The 26,171-nt window shown below is 43.1% G+C and overlaps 1 protein-coding gene across 1 annotated transcript in view; it reads right to left on the reverse strand.

Moving 5' to 3' along the window:
* Positions 1-26,171, reverse strand: part of FAM120A (family with sequence similarity 120 member A) — a 77,126-nt gene that overhangs the window by 6,071 nt on the left and 44,884 nt on the right. The window contains exons 7-16 of the mRNA XM_075833864.1: positions 25,126-25,409; positions 22,714-22,798; positions 20,906-21,127; positions 19,342-19,516; positions 12,168-12,417; positions 11,768-11,882; positions 10,509-10,718; positions 9,908-10,091; positions 3,791-3,929; positions 3,020-3,119 (exon numbers count right to left, since the gene is read on the reverse strand). Coding sequence (XP_075689979.1) covers positions 3,020-3,119; positions 3,791-3,929; positions 9,908-10,091; positions 10,509-10,718; positions 11,768-11,882; positions 12,168-12,417; positions 19,342-19,516; positions 20,906-21,127; positions 22,714-22,798; positions 25,126-25,409 — 1,764 coding nt within the window. The remainder of the gene's footprint in view (positions 1-3,019; positions 3,120-3,790; positions 3,930-9,907; positions 10,092-10,508; positions 10,719-11,767; positions 11,883-12,167; positions 12,418-19,341; positions 19,517-20,905; positions 21,128-22,713; positions 22,799-25,125; positions 25,410-26,171) is intronic.

A 26,171-nucleotide genomic window follows, 5' to 3' on the forward strand; every position in this document is an offset into this window, starting at 1 on the left:
TACGTAAAAGCTGGATTTCAAGAAGTAAAACTTTAGTTTAACCCCTTCCCGACATCCGCCGTATATATACGGCGCACACCGGGAGGAGGAATATGGAGCGGGTTCACGGGCTAAGACCATAGAGCCCACACTTCCGGGTAACGAGCGGGATCCTGTTTGTGCACGATCCCGCTTGTTTAACCCGTTAAATGCCGCGTCCAATAGCGATCGCGGCATTTAAAGGACTAAAAACAGGGGGGCGACCCCATGTACCGTCCCAACGCCCCCCCCCCCCCGCGTGGTTGGAACAGCAGCTTGGGGGCATGATGAAGTCCCCCAGGTCCGCCATCTTTGTACTCCTATGAAGCCCTGCCTCTGGCAGGGCTTCATATGAGGCTGTCACAAAACGCAATATAACTGGTATCCCTAGGGGGACAAGTAAAATAAGTAAAACACAGTAAAAGAAAAAATTAAAAGCTCAAAAAAACCAAAAACCTTTTCCCATTTTCCCTCAAGCACTATGTAAAAATAAAATAAAAAGCTAACATAACTGGTATCGGCGCGTCCGTAAAAGTCTGAACTATTACAATATATCATTATTCGTCCGCACGGTGAACGCTGTAAAAAATAAAAAACATCAGAATTGCTGTTTTTTGGTTTATTCTTCTCCCACAAAAAAATGAAATAAAAAGTTATCAAAAAGTCTCACGTACCCCAAAATGGTACCAATATAAACTGCAGCTTGCCCCGCAAAAAATAAGCCCTCACACGGCTAAATCGACAGACAAATAAAAACTTTATGGCTCTCAGAATGTGGGGGCAAAACTCTAATTTTATTTTTAATAATCCGTTTTTTCCTTGTAGAAGTAGTAAAACAAAGAAAACTAAATAAATTTGGTATCGCTGTAATCGTATTGACCCGCAGAATAAAGTGAACATGTCTTTTTACCGTATGGTGAACGTCGTAAAAACAAAACAAAGTGATGTGAAAGCAAGAGTCACTGAAATGTTGGTCAAAGTGTATAGACAAAGAGCCACACTCATATTTTCAAACATATTCGCACAAACTAAGGCCTCATGCACACGACCGTAGCCATGTGCACGGCAGTCATTTCCGGGTCGGCCGGCCATAGAGTGACAGCCGCGAGCCGCCCGCAAATTGCGGGGTGTGCACATGGCTGCGGCCATTATTTTCAATGAGCCTGCCCTTTCTTTCTGCGGTCCGGGCTCCGAGGCCATGCACGGACCGTGAAAACCACGGACGTGTGCATAGCCCCATAGGAATGAATGGGGCCGCAAAAATCCCCGTGGATTTTCGGGGAAATTGCGGCCGCAAAAGCACGTTCGTGTGCATGGGGCATTAGAGGAATCTTTGCATAAAAGCTATTTCCAATCAAAAATGCACGTTTTTTTTTAATGCCCTTTTATGTCTAAAAGCATTTTTATATTAGAAAAACATCGCTGCTACCTTCTAGAAACAGTGCCACCTTTGCTTTTTTCTGGGCAGTTAGGCTACATTCACACAAGAGTGAAAAACGTCAGTTTTCAGAACAATGATGTTCTATGGGTGTATTAACACGGCCGTTTTTTTAACGGCCTGTGAATATTGGCCGTTAAAAAAATAGGACAAAAATAGAACATGTCCTATTTTTTTGACTGCCAATATTCACAGGCCGTTAAAAAAACGGCCGCGTGAATACATCTATAGAACTTCATTGTTCTGAAAACGGCCGTGTTACTGCCAGTTAAACAAAACCTTTTTCACGGTCGTGTGAATATAGCCTTAAGCCTGGTTTCATACCAGTTTCACCTCATTAGGGTGTTAACCCCAGCGGGGTTTTTGTTTTGGGTTTAAAGGGGTTTGTTTCATTATTTGTTGTACATTTTAGATTGTTAATATTAAAAGTTCTATTTTTAACACTAGGGTATACATTCAGTGATTTCTGTGTAAACTTAACGCAATTGCATTTATAAGTGCCCTGTCTCCTACATAATGTGATCGGCGCTGTAATGTAGATAACAGTGGTTTTTATTTTGAAATACTATCAATTTTGCGCAAGTTATGAACCATTTTTGATTTATGCGAATTATTTTCTTAATAGACAACTGGGTGTTTTTTTAAACTTTTTACCAACTGGGCGTTGTAAGGAGAGGTGTATGACGCTGGTCAATCAGTGACCAATCATCGGCATACATTTCTCATCGTTCCAGTCTAGCTTCTTTCACTGCGCACACAGATCACGCGGCACTGTCATTTACAGCGAGATCACGCTGTGCTGTGAGTTAAAACCCACATAAACTTATCGAAGTGTCAGGAGTGTGAATAGACATCGCATCCTGGCTGGAGGTGATGTCTATTTACTCTCAAGACACTTTGGTAAAGTTAGTGTGAGTAAGTGACAGCACAGCGTGAGTACAGCTAATCATGAATGAAGAGAAGTGTATGCGGCTGATTGGTCAGCGTCATACACTTCTCTTTACAGCTCTCTTTACAACAATTTGGTAAAAAGTTAGACAACTGGGCGTTTTTTTAATAAAAAAAACGAATCATAAATCGAAAATTGTTCGTAAGTTGCGCAAAAATCATCGCTTTTCAAAATAAAAACCACTGTTATCTACATTACAGCGCCGATCAGATTATATAGGAGATAGGGCATTTATAATCTGGTGACAGAACCTCTAAGGCCTCATGCACACGACCGTAGCCATGTGCACGGCCGTGATTTTCGGGTCAGCCGGCTGCGGACTGTCAGCCGCGAGACGCCCGCAAATCGCGGGACATGCACATGGCTGCGGCCATTATTTTCAATGAGCCCGGACCACAGAAGACGGCCGTAATAAGAGAGGTCCGTTCTTTCTGCGGTGCGGGCTCCCGGGCCATGCACGGACCGTAAAAACTACAGTCGTGTGCATGGCCCCATAGAAATGAATGGGGCCGCAATTCTCCCGTGGATTTTCGGGGGAATTGCGGCCGCAAAAGCACGTTTGTGTGCATGGGCCCTAAGTTCTCAAAAATTTTCAGCACATGGCAATAATGTACCGGAGATGGCCCTTGATTTTTGTATCCTCCTCTTCCATAGTATTTGCCCCCTCTTCCAAACGTTCTTATAACTGGGGTTGATATAACTCCTCTTGGACGTCTGTAAACGGTACAAATACAAACAAATCACATTTTTGCAATTACATAAAAATATTTTATGTTATAAAGGAATAAGCGCTCGCTCACATCTGTGTTCCGCTCTGTCATAGGAGCAGAACAACGAGAATACCGGAAGCTCGGGATCCGTTGTATGATGGCAACCAACAGCGCCAGATGAAACCCATTGTCTTTAATGGGTTCCGTCATTTTCCCGGATATAATAGCGCAGCCTCTGTTGCAAACGTAAACGGGACCTGAATGTCATAGCTTCTCCCTCACTACAGCTGAGAAACTTCCCAAATTTAAGATTATCCACAATTTTAGACTTAAAACATTCACATTGTGTTAAGCGCAGTCTCATAAAATAAGTAGTTGTAGTACTTCTTAGAAGTAGCAGCGTAAGATATGGAGATTACAAAGTACAGGGATCTGGGTGTTAACCACAACTTTGTATTTTTTTCAATCATCTAGATGAGATCTTAAACCAGAGACTCTCCTGTTTTGAATCGGTATCATCCAGCATGCCATGACAGCTACAGTTGGAGAGGCACAGATGGGAGGCCATTGAAGTATGATATGGGCATAAGTATTCCACATAAACAGGTAAGATAAACCTCAAAGATGAAGCTGACCGTATAATACAGTGTTAGTACCGATGTAGCATATACGTACCCTCTATTTGGTCCCCCAACAGAAACCACCTGCAGTGGAAATGGCCCTCTGCCACGGCCACGTCTTGCTCCTGCCCATTGGCCAACCACTGTCCCAGCTATTTCAAGCTTCCCTCCCTGAGAAGGAATTGGCTGGACTCCTGAAAATAAATGAATAAAATGTTAAAAAAAGAGAGATTACTCTTACCAGTAAGTTTTTTTTCTCTCGAACCCATGACAGCACCCCTGGGGAGACCTCACATCAGCAAGGCAGGGTACCTGAGAAGATAAAGTGCACACAGCTCTCCACACCCCAAGTCCTTGCAAGAACTTAAGATGAGAATATCAACGGCAAGAATTCTTAGTTGATCAACCCAGAAATACTGCTGATCTATTAAATCAAGAGCACCCATGGAGAGGTACCGAAGTACTAATGCTAGAAGCTTTCTTACAAAGCCCGTCAGATATAGAAGGGAGCTGTAGGCGGTAGTGCTTGAGGAAGGTGTGAGGGGAGCTCCAAGGCAGGGGGAACGCCTGCCTTTCAAAAAAATTTCTAAGGATGCGTTTGTTCTTTCTTACCAAAAAGGTGAATACTGCCCTGACTGAATGGGCCCGAAAAACCACAGGTGGTGAAAGACCCTGACTGGAATAGGCTAAACTTATGGCTTGCTTAATCCAGCCGCAGAACTTCTATTGATACCCTGACACTGGATCAGCAAATTTTCTGAAGATCTCCAGTCTTTAGAGGCATCATGATTCTGGAGTAGACTTCTATCTAAACTGGGAAAGTCTTCCTCTTGGGTATTTTTAGGACTAGTACAAAAAGGTAGGCAGTACAATCTGGTGCTTCCGGAAGTCAGAGACTACCTGGTAGTAAGTCTAGCAAGGTTTTCTTGATGACCCTATCCTCTAATATGACTGAAAAAGGCCATACTTACTCATACAAGGGCAGGTACAAACACCAGTTCCCAGCAGGATGCAGACATGTAACCGTGTGACTGGCACATTTATAGAAGCCATATCTGCGTGCAATGATAATACTAAGAAGTCACCCCCCCTCATGAATTGTAGATGCGAGTAGCTGTTCATCAGTATTTTGTACCTGTGTAATCTCCCTCTATGTAACATTGTGGTTTCTCTGGATCCTGCTGGGAACTGGTGCCCTATTATGAGTAAGTATGGCCTTTTTCAGTCATTTTAAATTAATAAATTATTTTTGTGATTTATCCTCTAATATGGTAGTATGGGGAGGAAGGGCTGATTAGAAAGGTCATTTTTAAGGTAAGGATTAAAGGGGAAAAGGATGGCGTGCCATAGCGTGGAATCTTAGTGGGTTTGGATGAACAGAAAGTAAAAGTAGAACTGCTCACCTGATCAGGATGTGCTGAGCAGGCACAACTCTAATTAGGCTGAAATGATGCAAGCTGCTGCTTTCCATGGTACCGGATCCGTGAGTAACGTAAGCCGTAATCAGATGCAAACAATAGGAAGAAAAAACTGAGCGATTGTAGCGCTGCTGAACATCACAAACGGACTTCCAGGTAAAGAGAACAGTATTTATTGGGTGACGGACAATGCGTTTCAGCTCCGAATCAGAGCCTTCATCAGGTCCTAGTCACTAGGATGAAAGCTCCCGTTCTGAGCTGAAACGCGTTGTCAGTTATTTTACAATACCGTTATCTTTATCGGGAAGTCAGTTTGTGATTTTTAGCAGCGCTACAATCGCCCTGTTTTTTTTTTATTGCTATTGCTTGCATTTTTAAAGTGAGGATCTATATTGAAATGGAATTTAGAGGCTCAAATAGGAGAACCTGTGATAGCTGAGAGCACCCAATTCAAATCCCAGGGAGGGGTGGTGGACTTAACATGGGGCCCAAGTCTGGTAGAGGCAACCACGAACCTCCGGATCAATGGATGCTCAGCCAACTTTTAATTTAAAAGGAGCTTGCGGAGGTACCTGTCCTAGCAGAGTATGTGAGCTCCATTCATCCATACCCCTGATTATACTCCTGATACATGTTAACCCGGTAAACTGACCTACATCTGCGGCTGGCTCCCGCTTCTCTCTAGTTCCTCCATGGTGAAAATCAGCCCCAGCAACGCTGCACAAACCTTGGAGCGATTCATATGCAAGCAAGCCCAAAACAGCGCCGGCCAAGCTTTATAGCCGGAGGCCAGTCCCCTGCACCAGACCACGACTTAGCGGCTAAACTCACCTTGAAACAGGTCTTGGAACAGCTCCTTACTGCTATCACTGCATGTTAGTCAACCTTTACAGGTAAGCTGGTTGAGGTGCAGGTTGATCTCTGCGTCCTGAGTTCCAGGGATTGCGGGAGCGGGTCACGATATCTTAAGGCCACAGATAGAGGATCAGATGATACCGCTGGCTGACAGTCCGTTCACTCTCCTCTACAGCTAATGATCGGCAATCCAAGACAGAGGACTTAAAAAACTGGCTTTAATGCAATGATGTGGTAGGCATGCCGGAGCGCACCGAGAGCCAATACCCCGAAAAGTTTGCCAAGAGTTGGCATAAACAAATATTTTGAGAGGACTACTTTTCAACTGCATTCGTGGTGGAATGAGCCCCCCAATTTCCCACGATACCTCGGCCTCCTGGAGCCCCACAGCGACCCTGCCTTAGGCAGCTGTTGAACTGAACCAGGATAAAATCCTTACCTTGGCCTGGCTAAAGCGCCCCATCAAGTTGCACAACATACTTGTTTCCAGATTTTTCGGTCGGACTGCTGAAGCGCAGAGTATTTTCGTAGCAGTCAAGAAACTTTTGAAGAACAGAGCAATCTCATCCTCCATGGCCTTTCCAGCTTGATTAGGGGGTCATTTGGGATGGCAAAGCGCACTTTCAAGAATCACCTTCGGAAGCCTCGGCGTGGTTGGATAATCCGCCCAGATTTTCTGCACATTCTCCTCGGGACGGAGTTGCTGCTCTCTCTGGGCCCATTGGGCTACGTTACATTGCGATAAACTCGCCTGATGGTCTAAACAGTTTTCCACTGATTAATATCTTTTTTATGTCTTCTCAAGCCCCAGCCCGGGTGCTCAGCAGTCATTCATCAGATAGCTAGCTAGTTAGACCTCTGCGTATATTACTTGTTTGGAATCTAAACCTACCTAGTTGGGGTTCAATGTAGGTGGGTTGGGTTGGAGACTGCAGGGGGAGGGTGCTGCTCTTTTTTTTACATCTGGACGTTGCTTTCTGTTCTGGAGTAAACTTCGCAAGTGGACTAATCTCGCTAAGTTCAGCGTGATCATGTTTTTTTTGGTCACTATGTCATTGAGCTACGACCAAATGGTTGCCTCTCCATTTCTATCTACTGCATCTATGTTGTAATGCTATGGGAACTTGGGGTCCGACTTAAACAGTCATTGCTGGCATTCTGACCATATTTTTTTGTAATTCACATTATGGCTAACAGTACTTTGAAATGTATAGCCTGGAATGTGAATCCCCTTAAACGTAACCTGGTATTTTCCTTCCTACAAAATCATAGCCAAGACATGGTCTGTGTATTAGAGACACGTTTGATCATGCCACATCTTCCCTCCCTCCACAAGCGATGGGTCGGCTGGATGCATCACTCCTCTCATTCTAACTGCTCTAGGGTAGTGTGTCCCTTGGCTTTGGAATTGGAGTCTGTTAGGTCGGTCCCTGAAGGCCAGTTTTTCTAGCCTGTACGGTTGATACCCATAAATTGGTTCTTCTTGCAATCTACAATCCACCTCCAGCCGACATGGGCCTTCCATGAGAGACTCTGTTATTTGCTTTAGACTCTCCAGATTACTTGTACGCACAGGCGACTTTAACTTGGTTCACCGATCCATTGTTAGATAGGCTCTCCCACTCCACCTCTGAGGTGGGAAGGTGTGATGTGTTGCGACATCTTTACCCCACTACGGACGTGTACTTCTGTTACTCCCCCTCCCATAGGTATCTATCTCACATAGACAATACCTTTGTCCCCCCTCCAATACAAGGCCACGTATGGCAGATATGACCTAACTTCCCAGGGATCTATATTGGATCACTCCCCTCAACTAATCTCTGTCCATGCCCCCCGTGGCGCCTTCATCTATTTTGGCTTTCCAAGTTCCCTCAGGCTGATGGAATCACTTCACAACAGGAAGCATTCTTTGGAGTCAATCCTGACATTAATGAGACATGGGACGTGACCAAGTGTTCCTCCAGGGGTGCCTCAAGTCGACTGTATCCTTTATCAAATAGGCACGGTCATTTCAACAAACTTTGCATAAATAAGCGATTATAAGAGACTAATATATCTATCTTAGAGAAAAATGCTTCTTTCTTCTCTTATTAGGCTGTTTTCCTGCTCCCCCCTCCCTCTGCTAAATTGACTTTCACTCTGAAAATTCAGCTATATCCGTCTCGAGTCGGACTGTAGCTCACATGTATCAGATAACACATGTCTATTGAAGCCTATGGAGAGGGAAGGGGGAGTGAGCAGGAAGTGCAAGAGATAAGAGTAGAACGACAGGCATAGGAACTTTCTACCACAACCAACGCACTCTATTCACAGCAGTGCTTCTATATATATATTTATTTTCTCCTCTTCTTACTGCGTGTAGTGTAAGGCTGCTCGTCTCCAACCCCCAGCTCAGAGAGAAATGCAAACTACAGATATATCATGCAAAGGGGAAAACTAAAAAAATTGCAAAATCAATCATAATGGCCAGAAATAGTGCTGCTCCTCATGTACACTTCCATGTTAGCTTATCCTGAAAAGACAAATGAAACAACTTGTACACTTTAAGCACTGCACAAGGCCCATCTGAGGCCAACAGGTCTCGATTTCATTGCCTCAAGCACTCTTATTCCCAATCACTGACCCTTAAAGTGTAGCTAAATGTTTGACAAACTTCTGACATGTCATAGTGACATGTCAGAAGTTTGGATTGGTGGGGGTTCGAGCACCGAGAACCCCACCAATCGTTAGAACGAAGCAGCTGAAGCGCTCAGCCGCTTCGTGTCTGTTCGGCTTTTTCCGGATAGCCGATGTATCGGAGTACGGGCTCATAGACTCCAAATGCCTCCTCTCACGTGGGACGCTGAGGTAACCGCCAGAAGTGACATACACGCACGGACTAGAAGTGCTCCTGTAATGTTGCCCAGTCAGGTGCATCAAACGTTCCGATCTGCGGAACAGTGTGTAAGGAGAAATACCCCCTTCCCAGAAGAGTTCCGGCATAGTAGCAAACCACCGCTTGCAAGGAAAGAAGCAGCACCCGGATTGAGGAGTGAGACTTGCCGCAGGGTAATGGCCACTCTCTTCAGAGGCTTGCCCCTTCCAGAAACCCCAAGGAGTAATAGTAAGTGCTAGGGAAACTGCAGCCCTGGATGGTGTCCAGTCTTCTGGAAATTCAAGGAGTCCTCTACAGGCTAACCCATCCAGAAGACAGGAAAGCTGAACGGGTGGTGTGGAGAGGTGTCCATTTTTATCTTTTCAGATTTCCTACTGATGTGAGGTCTTCTCCAGGGGTGCTGTCATGCATGAGTGGGTAAATATTACATTAAAATATGCCAGTGATGCGGTTAAGGATGCACTTGGACAGTCCACGGTGTAGGTTTGAACATTCAACCCCCTCCTTTCTCCCGGCACTAGCCAGGATAAAGGAGGGGGATTAATTGAGCACACTACAGTGAGCGTGTCTTCTCCAATTTTGCAGCATAAAGCAATGTGGTTGCTTTACCACATGCCAATGCTGCAATTTTGGGAATTGCTCCCTCTAGTGACCAGCACATGGAAATATTATAAATTAGAATCTAATTTATAATATTTCCTGACTTGTGAAAAATGTTAAAAAATTAGAACAATGTCTAATCATGTATACACTAACTGTTTAACTTAAAAAAAAATTTTTTCTAGCGACACATTCCCTTTAACCCGAAGCATAGGCCTGCCCACAGTAATACTGTGCACAAATCTTCCTTCGGTAACAGGGTCGCATGAACCAAGCACAGCCCCAGAGACCTACTATGACCAAGTTACCTTAGTTCTGCCTCTGGTAGAGAAAAAAACATTGTAATAGAATAATCCCACCCTCCTTCACATAATTTTTAATACAGTCTTACTACAAACATTTGATTTCAATATACCCTTACCAGGGAATCCTCTTCCTCTGCCTGGAGGAGGAGGCATTGGACCAAAAGGTCGTGGGTACATAGCGGCAGGATAGAAAGGCATGGTGGGAGGCGGTGGGAATGGCATTGGGTGGTTCTGCCTGGAAAAGTGTAGCCCTTCAAGGATGCTTTGTCTCATCTTATCCACCTTGGCAGCTTGTTCTGCCTAAAGAGAATAAAACATTAGTTAGGATAATGGTCACAATAACATAGCTGAGATACAATAGTTCCTAAGTGACAGTTGTGGGGGTATTTTCCTGGCATAAATAGTTTTGAGTCCTATTTTGGCTAACTAATGTCTCTGTTATTTTGAAAGAGGTAAAAAATATATTCCTCAGCACATCCACAATGAGAAATGTGAAAAAAGAGCTTTATTTGGTCATTAGTTTAAAAGTCCATGAAGGACACAGGTAGGGCGTGTTACCGCTATAGACATTTCTAAGCCTAAAGTATCTTCAGCCGCCATAGCCACGGTGTAAGATTTTTGTAGAGAACCTACTCCCATGTGACGTGTAGTCCACATGCTCTACATGTAGAGGACTACAGATTGCTTAAGCACTTACCTGGTGCACTGGTCACATACCTGACCATCACAGAGGTCAATTAGTGAGGCCTTTTCCCTGATGGCTTTAATGAGCTTGCTCTGAAACAATTTTCCATCAAAATACATCCAGGGACAGCAGTGCTCCCAGGGAATGGGCTGTCCGCAGGCGTCGTTGGCTAGAAGCGCCATGTCCACTCCACTCATGAATAGGGCAGACAGCTGAATCCCCCTGGGGTCCAGGTTATCAATCTAAAAACAAGAAGTTTATGGATGAAAATGAATTCACATACAACCAAATTCAAATTCACATTCTAAGCCAAAAGCAGTTTTCACATGAAAAAATGACAGCTCAACAATGTTCTACAAGCGCTAGAAGGCATGGATTCACCACCTCAAGTCAAAGCTGAAAATAGACAACTTGAAGGCACTTAGACATGGACTACATCCAGACAGCCAATGCTTAGGTGTTGTAGTGAAACCTTTCATATTGGTTTCTTTTCTAAAGGTGAATATTTGCCAAAGCAGTGATGTTGCTTGATTCTCATGCACCAACAATATAAATCAGAAGAGACGATCATTTAAAGGAATTTTCCCATCTTAGACATTTATGGTATATCCACAGAATATGCCATAAATGTCCAATAAATGTGGATCCCACCTCTAGGGCCCGCACCTATCTCTATCTCGAGAACGGGGGCCCCCTAAACCCTGTTCTACCCTACTCGGCTCCCACTGCTTCCTGTGCACTCCCTGATAAGGTGGTTGGATGTTACAGAAACAGCCGAGCTCACAGCTACACTGTTTCCTTAACTCCCATAGAAGTGAATGGGGGTTACAGAAACAGCGAGAGCACGGCGAGCTACGCTGTTTCCGGAACTCGAATGGGATTCATGGGTCTCTGTTCTAGAGATAGGTGCGGGTCCTAGAAGTGGGACCCGCATCTATCGGACATTTAAGGATATTCTGTGGATATGCCATAAATGTCCAAGATGAAAACCCCTTTAAAGAAGTACTCCTTTTGATTTAAGTAACTGGCGTCACTTGTGGGTGTGACTGGCACCCTATAGAAGACTTACCTGTGTACAATTAGAGCGCTAAGCAGCTCTGGTACCCAGACCTAAATTGAGAACGGGGAGGAGGGGGTCACCCGATGTGCGGGGCTCTCCACATTCTGTTCTGTGGAAGTTACGGAAACAGCTGAGAAGTGCTTGCTCGGCTGTTTCCATAGAATAGTGAGCTGCTCCACTAGTCCTCAAGTGGAATCTGTCGCCAGCCTCTCTCAACGAAGAAGCATTTACCTTGAGTTCTTGAAGCTGATCGGGCTCATAGAGTTTAGGCGAAAGTGCTTGGGTAAGGAAGGCATCAAGTTCCTGGCGACGGAGTATTCGAATGCCTGGCCACTGCACCATGTACCTGCACAAAAACATAAATGAAGCGTGGAGAGAACAGATTTATATTTTAGCATTAAATGGTAATGCACAAATCCTACAGAGTGACTTAAAAATGATAGGTGACCTTTCATTACTCATTAAATCACACAAAATCTATAAAAAGTTCTGAATTAACCACAAGACAGATTTTAGCACAGCATGCAGATTATGCTCTATTTTCCGTTGAATGGGGTTTTCTTTCTGATTGTGTCAATAGAGCGGTGTAGCATACTGAAAGTCCACTACCAAGTAACCGTAAGCTACTTACCGTAAAACACAGCACAGCACCATGAGGTGAGTGGGCACATTGGTGGGATTGAGCATGGCTGGTGTGTCGGATCTCATACATGCCAAAAAAGCTCTCATCCTCCGGTTCTTGTCCTCCACCGCTTTTCCCAACCAAAGTTTCTTCAGATTAGGGCAAGTCCATTCCCTGAAAGCTAGGGCTTCCACTAGTTCTGGGGTCTGTGGGGACTTTCCTTTGTAGGCGGCCCACTCCTTAATAATGACTGGGTAATCTGTAAGGTATACACAGCACAATTAATACTAAGAATGCAGAACCAAGTGATTTAAGAGACCGTATCCAAACACTTGTTTAACCCCTTAAGGACGCAGCCTTAAGGCTCAGAGCCCATTTTTCAAATCTGACATATTTCCCTTTATGTGGTAATAACTTCGGAATGATCCAAGCGATTTTGAGATTGTTTTCTGGTGACGCATTGGGCTTTATGTTAGTGGTAAAATTTGGTCGATATATTCAGTGTTTATTTGTAAAAAATTGCCAAATTTAGAGAAAATTTAGAAAAATTGAATTTTTCAGAATTTAAACGCATCTGCTTGTAAACCACATGCTTACACCACCCTAAGTAGTTACTAGTTCACATTTCCCATATGTCTTCTTTGGACTGGCATCGTGTTTTTGATTATTTTATTTTTCTTGGGTGTTAAAAGGCTTAGAACATAAACAGCAATTTCTCATTTTTAAGAAAATTTCAAAAGCCTATTTTTTTAAGGTACCTGTTCAGTTCTGAAGTGGCTTTGAGGGGCCTATGTATTAGAAACCACCATAAAACACCCCATTTTAAAAACTAGACCCTTCAAAGTATTCACAACAGCATTTAGAAAGTTTTTTTTAACCTTTTAGACATTTCACAGGAATTAAAGTAAAGTGGAGGTGAAATTTGCAAATTTCATTTTTCTTGCTGAATTTCAATTTTATTCAATTTATTTTTCTGTAACACAGAAGGTTTTACCAGAGAAACACTACTAAATATGTATTGTCCAGATTCTGCAGTTTTTAGAAATGTCCCACATGTGGCCCTACTGCGCTCGTGGACTAAAACACAAGACCTAGAAGCAAAGAAGCACCTAGTGCATTTTGAGGCCTCTTTTTTCTTAGAATATATTTTAGGCAGCATGCCAGGTTTGAAGAGGTGTTGAGGTGCCAAAACAGCAGGAAACCCCCAAAAGTGACCCCATTTTGTAAACTGCACCCCTCAAGGAATTAATTTATGGTTGTTGTTATAACTTTGACCGCACAGTTTTTTCACAGAATTTATTTGAATTGGGCTGTGAATTAAAAAAATTTAAAATATTTTCCAATAAGATGTAATTTTTTATCAAAATTTCTTATTTTCACAAGGAATAAAATACCCCATTTTGTTGCCCAATTTTTTCTGAGTGCAGCGATAACCCATTTGTGGTGATAAACTGCGGTTTGGGCCCATGGGGGGGAGAAGGGAAGGAGTGCTTTGTGTTCTTTGGAGTGCAGATTTTGCTGGATTGGTTTTCGGGTTCCATGTCGCATTTGAAGAGCCCCAGAGGTATCAATGCAATGGAAACCCACCAGAAGTGACCCCATTTTGGAAACTACACCCCTCAAGGAATTAATTTATGGGTGTTGTGACCATTTAGACCCCACAGTTTTTTCACAGAATGTATTTGAATTGGGCTGTGAATTAAAAAAAAAATTTAAAATTGTTTCCAATAATATGTAATTTTTTATCAAAATTTCTTATTTTCACAAGGAATAAAATACCCCATTTTGTTGCCCAATTTGTCCTGAGTGCAGCAATACCCCATTTGTGGTGATAAACTGCCGTTTGGGCCCATGGGAGGGCTCAGAAGGAAAGGACCACCATTTGGCCTACTGGGGATTTTCTGGTGCTAAGTCATGTATGCAGAAGCCCCTGAGGTACCAGTACAGTTGTGACTCTGTTTTAAAAAACTACACCCCTTAAAGAGGCTCTGTCACCAGATTTTGCAACCCCTATCATCTGCTATTGCAGCAGATAGGCGCTGCAATGTAGATTACAGTAACGTTTTTGTTTTTAAAAAACGAGCATTTTTGGCCAAGTTATGACCATTTTTGTAGTTATGCAAATGAGGCTTGCAAAAGTCCAAGTGGGTGTGTTTAAAAGTAAAATTCCAAGTGGGCGTGTATTATGTGCGTACATCGGGGCGTTTTTAATACTTTTACTAGCTGGGCGTTCTGATGAGAAGTATCATCCACTTCTCTTCAGAACGCCAGCTTCTGCCAGATCACGCTGTGACGTCACTCACAGGTCCTGCATCGTGTCAGACGAGCGAGGACACATCGGCACCAGAGGCTACAGTTGATTCTGCAGCAGCATCGGCGTTTGCAGGTAAGTAGCTACATCGACTTACCTGCTAACGCCGATGCTGCTGCAGAATCAACTGAAGCCACTGGTGCCGATGTGTCCTCGCTCGTCTGACACGATGCAGGACCTGTGAGTGACGTCACAGCGTGATCTGGCAGAAGCTGGGCGTTCTGAAGAGAAGTGGATGATACTTCTCATCAGAACGCCCAGCTAGTAAAAGTATTAAAAACGCCCCGATGTACGCACATAATACACGCCCACTTGGACTTTTACTTTTAAACACACCCACTTGGACTTTTGCAAGCCTCATTTGCATAACTACAAAAATGGTCATAACTTGGCCAAAAATGCTCGTTTTTTAAAAATAAAAACGTTACTGTAATCTACATTGCAGCGCCTATCTGCTGCAATAGCAGATAGGGGTTGCAAAATCTGGTGACAGAGCCTCTTTAAGGCATTCATCTAAAGGTGTAGTGAGCATTTTGACCCCACAGGTATTGTGTAAAAGATAATGTGCAGCAGTTGGTGCAGAGTGAGATTTGCAATTTTCTATACATATATGCCATTTCAGTGTCTGATATATTGTGCCCAGCATGTGCCACCGGAGATATACACCCCATAAACTGTAATGTGGGTTCTCCCGGGTACGGCAATACCCTACATGTGGCTGTTATGTGGGCACACAGCAGGACTAAGAAGAGAAAGATGAGGGGGATAAGCTGTGTGGAGTGCATCAGGGTAAGTAAAACTGGGGTAGATTGAAATTCAAGGGATGGATGATAAATTTTAAAACACTTGCATACAGATCCCTGGTTTTTCGGGAAACGTGTCAAATTGGTATATTGTGTCCTTCCTTATCCCCCTCTTATAGCAGACTTTGCACCTCTTTTGACTTTTTCCCTTCTTGCCAGTTTGGGAAACTTCTCCTGGAAAGTGTTGCCCTGGTACGATGCGTGTAGCCCCCGCTTCCAGAAGTACTGGGTGCCCCCCCCTTCTTGGTCCCTAAAGATTAGGTTCTTGATAATCACCTCTTGAAATTCCAGGAAAGTTCCCTTCTGGCCTGCACATCGATGTAGCACGTACACATTGTACAATGCCATCTGTATGATGTGCCCGGCCAGCTTCCTTTACCACACATCATGGCGCTGTAGGGCTTCAGGACTTGATCTGACAAGTCCACCCCTCCCATGTACCTATTGTAGTCCAGGATGCAGTCTGGTTTGGGGGTCTCTGTACTGGGACCTCGTACAGGTACATGGGTACTGGTGTGGCATCGCTCTTGTCTTGTACATGACACACAATATGTTGCTGCTAGAATGTGCCCTGCTCTCACCCCTTCTTGTTTGCCCAAGCAGTGTTTTAGGGAGGCCTCTCAGATTTCTTCTAGCAGTGCCGCATGCCGCAGGACTTCTGGGAGTGAGGCAGTTGAAGAGCGGGACGCTGGTATAAAAATTATCCGGGTAGAGGTGGTAACCCTGGTCCAGCAGCACCAAATCATACACAATTTTTGCATTAACTCCCAGTAAGGGGGGGGGGGGGGCATTCTGGGGGTCGAATACTGGTGTCCTTCCCTTCATACATCCTAAATCTGTAGGTATACCCTGATGCACTCGCACAGCTTATACATCTTCATGCCATACCTTGCCCTCTACTCGGCAGGCACTGGCGGAATTGAAGCCTCCCTTTAAAATGTACCAAGGATTCATCAATAGAAATACACTTCTCGGGGGTGTATGCTTGGGAAAACCGGGCACTGAAACGGTCTAATAGGGGTCTCCGTTTATACAAACGGTCAAAACTGGGGTCATCTCGGGGTGGGCACGGCTCATTATCAGTATAATGTAAGAAGCGAAGTATTGCCTCATTTATTTATTTTTTAGGTTCCAGTTCAGTTCTGAAGTTGCTTTGAGGGGCCCATATATTAGACACCCCTATCAAACACCCCATTTTAGAAACTAGACCCCTCAAAGTATTCACAACAGCATTTAGAAAGATTATTAACCCTTTAGGTGTGTCACAGGAATTTAAAGCAAAGTAGAGGTGAAATTTACATATTTAATTATTTTGGCAGAAAATCCTTTTGATTCCATTTTGTTCTGTAAATCAGAAGGTTTTATCAGAGAAACGCAACTCGATACTTATTGCCCAGATTCTGCAGTTGAGAAATATCCCACATGTGGCCCTAGTGCGGTAATGGACTGAAGCACCGGCCTCCGAAGCAAAGGAGCACCTAGTGGATTTTGAGGCCTCCTTTTTATTAGGCACCATGTCCGGTTTGAAGAGGTCTTGTGGTGCCAAAACAGCATAAACCCCCCAAAAGTGACCCTATTTTGGAAACTAGACCCCTTGAGGAATTCATTGATCAAAAAGTTGCATGCACCCCATGAAAACGACAGTTTTTGTTCTATTTTTAAGAGGCGTGGTGACTAAAAAAAAAAAAAAAAAAGCAATTCTACCATTTTTTTTATTCTATTTTTTTTTTTACAGCGTTCACCGTGCGCTATAAATGACATTCTCTTTATTCTGCGGGGAGATACCAGATGTTTATAGTTTTTTTATGTCTTATGGCGTTTACACAATAAAATACTTTTTATTAAAAATCATTTACTTTTTGTGTTACCTTATTCTAAGAGCCATAACCTTTTGGTTTTTTTCCATCAAGAAAGCCGTGCGAGGACTTGTCTTTTAGTCCTGAACTGTAGTTTCGATCAGGACCATTTTTCGGTACATGCGACTTTTTGATCTTTTTTTATTCCATTTTTTGGGAAGTGAAGTGACCAAAAAAATTGTGATTCTGGTGTGGTTTATTATTATTTTCTTTTACGGCGTTCACTGCGCAGGATAAATAACAAAATACTTTTGTAGTTCAGGCCGTTACGGACGCGGCGATACCAATTATGTATAGTTTATTATTAATAAAAATAAACAAATAAAAGGACTGATGAGGGAAAAAGGGGGATTTTTACTTTCGTTACTTTTATTTTCTTATTTTTACACAACTTTTTTTTTTTACTTTATCCCACTAGTGTACTTGAGGGCAGGAGGCCCTGATCGCTATTCTAATACACTGCACTACATGGGTAGTACATTGTATTAGAGTGGTCAGCTACTCACTGACAGCAAGCATAGTGGGTCCTGACTTAAATCAGGACCCACTAGGCTTCCGTAGGTGGCATAGCCGGACGCCATTGTTAGGCGTCCAGTTGCCATAGCCACCATCGCCGGCCGCTATCGTGTAGCGGGCCGATGATGGTAGGTTAACCCCTAAGAAGCCGCGATCGCTATTGAACGTGGCTTCCAAGGGGTTAATCAGCGGGGACACAGTGATCGGTCCCCGCTGAAGGAGCTGCGGCAACTGCTGTACGAGACCTGTATGTGTCGGGAAGGCGGCCGAAATGGCCGTTCCTCCCGCGACGTACTATTCCGGAGCTGAGCGCGGACTATGCACTTAGCACGACTGAATAGTACGTCACTGAGCACGATGTAATAGTACGTCACTGAGCACGATGTAATAGTACGTCACTGAGCGCGAAGGGGTAAAAGTTGAACTTGGTTTAAGAGCAACTGCAACTTTAAAGATGTATGGAGCTGTACTACGACACCTGTAAAAGTGTATGAGGCCTTATTGTGTCTCGGGATGCCTCTGCTTGTACATGGATATGCATACCTTTGTTTAAAATGTATATTTTTTTTTTATCACTTAATAATGTTATTAGAGTTATATGGAGCAATTCTCGCTGAGGAACATTGATTTTTAAAGGAAATAGGTCAGAATACACAGCCATACAGGGCACCATAGGTCATCAAACTGAGTATCTAAAGCTCCATACAGCCTCCTGTTAGGCAGGGTGCATAGTAGCTACCTTACCAGAACTGCACTGAATGAACCCAGCAGTACAAGATTTTATTTAAAGAGGATCTGTCCCTAGTTTATTAATTTCCTATCTCCTAACTAATCTAATAGGCGCTATGATGCAGATAACTACAGTGTAAATTGTGTTTTAAAACGTTTATTATTTGCAACGTTATGAGCATTTTTCTTAATATGCCAATTTGGCTCGAATAGCCAAATAGGAGGCGACTCTTTCTTTTCACTCTAGGCGGTGTAATGTTTTTTGTATGACGCCGTCCAATCAGCATACAGCTTCTCCCCCTTCCCTGCCTAGCAACACAGCGTGATGATATAGTATACAGCTTCCATTCCCGACTGCGTATTCAACTGGTGATATCTCCTGGTTGTTTCACAGCTAGAATGCGATTCTGGTGCCATATGAAAGATTAAAATCTCCCCTTTCATATGCCACCAGAACCAAAGCCTGAGATATGGCTGTTTTAAGTGATCCCCCTTCCCTCCAGCCTCAGTCTCTCACACTGTGTGAAGCAGCTTCATGCTGATAGGCTGTGAGGAGGCTCCACCTCAGGAAAATCACGGATGTTGACACCCACTTGTCTAGTATAGCCTTATATGCATATTTAGAAAAAAAGCTCATAACTTAAATTAATGAACTTTTTGGGACACAATTTTCACTAGCATTATCAGTGTGGCAGCGCCTATTAGATTAGCTAGGAGATAGGACATTACTAAACTAGTGGCAGATCCTCTAAGAAAATTATACAAAGCCACATCACAACCCAGGCTCAACAGTGTTAGAATAATCTTTGCTGCCTATAGTGGATAACTTATAGCTTTATTGGCTTTGATTTTCATGGATAATGTAACGTATGTAGAAAATCCACCAAAAGTACTTATTTATTAAAGGGACAGAACAATTAATGGAGTGAATTTGCTCCAGCTGCTTCCCTAATGACTCGATCACTTACATTCTGGAGGCATTCTGTTTTTTCTGAATGCCAGACGCTCAGTTTTTTTCCTGTTCTCGGCAAGGCTGAACAGGACTCCATAGACATACTGGCGCGCTGGTCTGTAAAGAATTGCGGCAGGTGGGAGGTCCTTGTTTGCTTCGTCTTCTATTGTAACTGGAATTTTTATTTCTCCCTTTATATAAAAATAGTTATTTAATAACAAAGTAAGTTACAAACATTGTACTGAATCTTATCTTAGATTAATATGGACTATATCATCATCATCAATGTAAAATCTAGCTGCTATGTAATATATTTTTGGGTGGAGTCCCGATGTATACCTCCAATGGAATGTAGTAATGTATCCCACTGTAAAAGCATACAGTCTAATATACATCGCCCCAACTCCCCGGGCACAGCGCTACTGTCCTGCGCTATATGGACAGTGATGTCAGGAGCTACAATGCTGAAGTCCCTGGCCAGAGCATCAAAAGCACTTTGCCCAGGGACTCCGGTCCTGGGGAAGCACTTGACACTTTAAGATCCCGGATTTCCTGGCCAGAGTGTCTGCAACATTCTGGCCAGAGATTCTGCTCCTGGAAAAGCCCCTGATGTCACTGTCCATATATGGGCAGTGACGTCTGGGGCTCCTCGACTCAGGAGCTAGAGCATTGGAAACACTCTGGCCGGGGACTGTAGTTGAAAGCCCCTTCTCCAGTCCTGGAGTCCCTGGCCACATCGCTTTCAAAGCTCTGGCCAGTGACATCAGGGGCTCCCCCAGGGCCAGAATTCCAGGGCAGAGCGCTACCTAATGCACTTCTCGAGGATTACAGGTCTGGGGAAGCACCCCCCCAGGTATATGTTTATCGTATACCTGTAACAGATGCCATACAGTAGCATCCATAACACCTAGGCTTCCATGTTAAAAAACTGTATACTGTACAGTATTTTTTGTTTTACAGGATCCATACAGGATGGAATATCGTAGTCTACTACGTTATTCCTTTTCTTAAAATTAAAATAAAAAAGGGTTTACCGACGTATACCAGCTTGATGGAGGCCATAAGGAAACTCGTTTGGCCTCCATCGGGCTAATGGAGCCCTATGGACACATTTAGCGTGTACGTAAGGAGATTTCCAGACGTACACGCTAAATGTAGGGATAAAACGCAATGTGAATCCGGCCTAAAACCTTAATACCTCCAGCAGCCTGGATCATTAACAAGTGTACCCAAAACAAGTAATATATTCATATATCACCCAGACTTTTTGGCTATTTATATGTTGTTAGGAGTCATTATGACTTTATATTTATTCAAAGCAGTCTTTAATCAGCGTACTGTAAGATAGTATATAGGCAAACACATGTGCAGCCATGTTTGTGCAAATAAAAATAAGTTTAAACTATATCTCACAGAGAGTCATACGGAGCAGCTTTCTACTTACTAAACCTATAGAAAGAAAACAGTGAAAAATGTCTTGCAGGAAAATCCAATATCAAACATAAAATGGATTTTATTATTGTTATCCCATTAGTGTATGTGCTTTGCAAGCATCAGTGTGCGGCGTAGCCATTGCATACCTTTGTGAGAATGTGAAAGATGGAGGGGTACATTAACCCTTTCTTGTGACGATGTTCTGCTACTCTCAATACTTCAGGTGCCACGGGAGGCAGAGGAGGAGTTGTGATATCCATGTGGTTCCTGGTGGGCATGGAAAGAAGACAAGGTATCTGTAGACTCCCCTGGTTGCCTTTCTTGTCTGTGGTCCTGGATCCTGATGCGGCAGGAGAAGGACTTTCGGTCTGTGTCAATAAGAGGAAAAAATGGAAAGGAAAGAGTACCCTTACTGGACAATCTTCCATGAACAAAGACATAATATCGGAAATACATGAGGTATTCTATAGGTATATATGGAGAGAAGCCATATTCTTCTGTACACATCAATGCCATACTTCCACTATAAACCAATTCTAGGAACCCTTAACCCCTTAATGACCAGCCTATTTTGGACCTTAATTACCAGGCTATTTTTTACGTTTTTCAATCGTCGCATTCCAAGAGCTATAACGTTTTTATTTTTGCGTCGACATAGCTGTATAAGGTCTTGTTTTTTGCGGGACGAGTTGTATTTTTTAATAGCACCATTTTGGGGGACATATTTATTGATTAACTTTTATTAACTTTTTTTTTGGGGGGGGGGGGGAATAGAAAAAAATCTCGCCACTCTTTTTTGCGTCCTAAATCTACGCCGTTTACCGTGTGGTATAAATAACACAATAACTTTATTCAGCGGGTTGTTACGATTGCAACAATACCAAATTTGTATAGTTTTTGTATGTTGTACTACTTTTACACAGTAAAAACGCTTTTTTTTCAAAATTATTTGTTTTTGCGTCTCCATATTTGAAGAGCCGTAACGTTTTTATTTTTTCGCCGATGCGGTTGTATGAGGGCTTTTTTTTTGCGGGAAGACTTGTAGTTTTTATTGGTACCATTTTGGAGTAGATGCGACTTTTTGATCACTTTTTATCACATTTTTTTAAAGTCAGTAAACAGCAATTTTTCCATAGTTTTTTATTAATTTTTTTACAGCGTTCACCGTGCGGGTTAAATAATGTAATAGATTTATAGTCGGGGTCGTTACGGACGCGGCGATACCAAATATGTGTAACTTTTTAACTTTATTTTGTTTTTTTAATAGTAAAGCAGTTTGTAAGGGGAAAAGCTGGGTTTTTAATTTTTTCCACATTTTTTTTAAAATTAACTTTATTAAACTTTTTTATCACTTTTTTACTAGTCCCATTAGGGGACTATAATAAGCGATTCTGCGATCGCTATTATAATACACTGCAATACTTTTGTATTGCAGTGTATTACTGCCTGTCCGTTTAACACGGACAGGCATCTGCTAGCTAGGTCATGCCAGAGGCATGATCTAGCAGGCATTCACTCCAGGCAGACCTGGGGGCCTTTATTAGACCCCCGGCTGCCATTTGAGACACAGACACTCGGCGATCGTATTGCCGGGTGTCGCTGGGAGAGGGAGCTCCCTCCCTCTCTCCAAAACCATTCAGATGCGGTGCTCGCTATTGAGCACCGCATCTGAGGGGTTAAACGTGTGAGATCGATACTAATATCGATCTCACCCGGCAGAGCAGGGACGCTCCCAGCCCTCAGCTGCCTCTAGCAGCCGAGAGCAGGGAGATTTGACAGCTCCCTGCTCTGTAAACTTATTCCGATGCCGCAACGTAAAAAGTCTATGGCATCGGAATAAGGCCCGTTAGTGACAGACGTAGAAACACGATGGGCCGGTCACTAACGGGTTAAAACATTGCAAAGCTTTCTCCTCTCGCTACCATATGTGGGCTAGGTTGCTTGGTGAAGTTACCTTGGCTTGGTCTGTGGTACCCTTCTTGGTTTTTCCAGGGGATTTACTTCTTTTATCCCAGTCAGGTTTGGTCCCGCTGATATGGCTTAAAAAAAGAGACAGGGAAAAAACAAATAAAAACATGGAATTAGATTGTATGGATAAAATAAAAGTACTTTCCACCTATTTAGTAATATTATGCCAAAGTGCTTCACGCTACAGGTTATGGGGATTTTCCAGTTTGTTTGGGGGTTTTTTTCTCAAACAATGGAAGAAGATTTTTTTTTAAAACTAGTGCAAAGAAAAAGTGGAGGAATTACCCAAAGCAACCAATTAGTTTCTTCTTCCGTTTTCAAAAGGGCTGAAAAAAAATAAATTAGATTTGGAATCGATTGGTTGCTATTGGCAAGTGCTTCACTTTTCCTTCTCATCACTTTTGATAAATCTGCCCCAATGTACTTACGCTTTCAAATCCCACAGTTCCCTGGTCCCCCATCAGTCTTTGTTTATTCCTCTGAGCATTGACCTCACCGCTGAAGCCAGTGAATGGACGCCTTGGTCATGTGTTGTGGCGACTCATCATCGCTGCAGCGGTGTACACAAAGACCGGTGATGACCAGGAACTGTGGAATTTGAACGGTAAGAATAGTTCTTTATTTTAAGCCATATTTGGTATATTTAAAAAAAAACAAAAACAAAGTAAGTCCCAGACTCTGGGTAACAGATCATGGGTGTGGATTACTGCATTATTAGAAACGGGTCAGTGGGGAGGGAAAGAATTTGATCTTTACAGCTTCACATGTAAATGGTGCAAGAGCTGCCCAATGGCCCTAAATTTTTTTTATCAGTGACCATAAAATAAATACATTTGCCTAGTTGTGCAACAACACACACTAGGTAGATTTGGCGTTAAGAATCTAGGACAACCGGGTAACCACTCTAATACGAGGGCAGCTGTGACGATCCGCTAATTGCCTTTGGTCCAGCTATGCATTTCGTGGTTCAATAGAGAATAAAAATCCAATGCAAGTGTGATGTATCAGGTGCAGATGTCCCCTAACTCTGCACGAAGGACGAAATTCAGTCCGTATGTTAATTGAATACTCTGTGATGGTAAAAAATGGACAAACCACATTAGTATGAGATGCCTCCTGTGTAAATAAGTCACTTGTCCCTAGAAGGCGGCGGAAAAGCCGGCGAAACGCGCGTCGGGTGATTAGTCACTATTTGAATCAATCCAATGTCAGGTTCTAGAAATCCTCTGAAATTAATTATCTAGCCTACCTCCACGTAATTACAGCTCTGTGTCTAATCCCTAGACACAGCCGAGAGGCTACAACCGCCCGATGCAAATCTCAGAGCGGTTTCCGGCGCATGCGCCCTCGGTTCTCCAGGTTTACCCCACAAGCGGGACTAGCGGAGTAACAGCTGAGCGCAGGAGGCCGCTCTGACAATACCCAGAGCGGCTCTTCCGGCTCACTGTCTTCATCTCGCTGCCCTCTGTGCTCACATGCCCAATTGCCTCTAGTGCAGGGCCTCTCCACCACTGGGCTTGAATCTTACATCCCGGCTTACATCACGCCAGCACTAGCAGGACTAACAAATGAAATTTGCACTGCTTGCACATATGTATGGTCAACATGACAGGTTTAGACTTGGGGTCATTTCTAATTGAACAAGACATATAGTGAACATACTCAATGGTTTCAACCCCTATTCTGTATAGCAAGACTGGTTGCTGCCATGCGCCCGTGGTTCTACCATTGGGCAGCAATTTGATTTAGGGACATGTGACATTTACACAGGAGGCATCTCATACTATTGTGGTTTGTCCATTTATTACCATCGCAGAGTATTCAGTTAACTTACGGACTGAATTACCTCTGTAGTGCATATAGAGGACATCTGCACATGATACATCCCACATTCATTGGATTTTTTAATGATTAATAATTTACTAATAAAGGTTTTTTAGTTTATATATTATGCTCTATTGAACCACACAATTTTTCCCTCTTTTCCCTTTCCCGTTTCCAATTTACAGATATACATTGGTGGTGTACACAGAGTGTGGTTCTTTTTGCTGCAACAATTCAATTAAATTTTTTTTTGAGTTTAGTTGTCCATTTTATCTGCAGCTATACATTTCCCCTACAGCAGACGCTACAGGAGAATAGTAGTATTATATGCGACTATTCGAAACGGTTCCTGCTTGTTAGCGACTCTACTTTGGCTGATATAGAGAGGGGTGCCAAGTGGGGGCTCTATATAATGGCCATATGTCCTGACAGGAGACAACCCCTTTAAGGGAAAATGCATAACCATACAGGAACCCAATGCATACAAACACCAGCTAAACAGGAAGAAATGACTGGTTTAATGAGGGAAATCGTGATGGGCTGAGAGGATAAGAAGCCCAATGCAAACACTCACTTGGTGGCTCCTCCGTTGCCATCATCAATATCGGATGAGGATGAAGCAGATGATGGTGGGAAGTACGCAGAGTCTACATGGTTTGGGCTCCCACTCTGTGCTGGGTTGATGGGAGAAGATCGCTCATACAGGGGGGTATGTTTGCCTTCATGAGGAATGTTACTGTAATTGTTCTGCTCAGACACACATTTGTTTGTTTGACTGATGGCGGCAGTGGATTCAGAGAGGTTGTATGGATATGGACCTTTATTAGGAACCCCACAAGGGATGGGCATGTGTGGTGCCTGTAAATATATCAAACACAATGTTTAAATAGAATTTAAAAAAAAACAAGAGAAAAACTGAACACAGTAGAACTTAAAGAGGCTCTGTCACCACGTTATAAGTGGCCTATCTTGTACATGATGTGATCGGCGCTGTAATGTAGATTACAGCAGTGGTTTTTTATTTAGAAAAACAATCCTTTTTGAAGGAGTTATGACCTATATTAGCTTCATGCTAATGAGTTTCTCTATGGACAACTGGGCGTGTTTTACTATATGACCAAATGGGCGTTGTGGAGAGAAGTGTATGACGCTGACCAATCAGCGTCATACACTTCTCCCCATTCATTTACACAGCACATAGTGATCTTACTAGATCACTATGTGCAGCCACATACACACACACTAACGTTACTCAAGTGTCCTGACAGTGAATAGAGATCACTACCAGCCAGGACGTGATGTCTATTCAGAATCCTTACACTTCGGTAACGTTTGTGTGAGATTTACAGCAAGGCAAGCGTAATCTCGCGAGATTACGCTGTAAACTCATTTAAAACGAGATTACGCTTGCCTTGCTGTAAATCTCACACAAACGTTACCGAAGTGTCAGGATTCTGAATAGACATCACGTCCTGCCTGGTACTGATCTCTATTGACTGTCACGACACTTGAGTAACGTGTGCGTGCGTGTGTGTGTGTGGCGGGACATAGTGATCTAGTAAGATCACTATGTGCTGTGTAAATGAATGGAGAGAAGTGTATGACGCTGATTGGTCACTG

The sequence above is a fragment of the Rhinoderma darwinii genome, chromosome 7, assembly GCF_050947455.1.
Source record: "Rhinoderma darwinii isolate aRhiDar2 chromosome 7, aRhiDar2.hap1, whole genome shotgun sequence".
NCBI classification, from domain to species: Eukaryota; Metazoa; Chordata; class Amphibia; order Anura; family Rhinodermatidae; genus Rhinoderma; species Rhinoderma darwinii.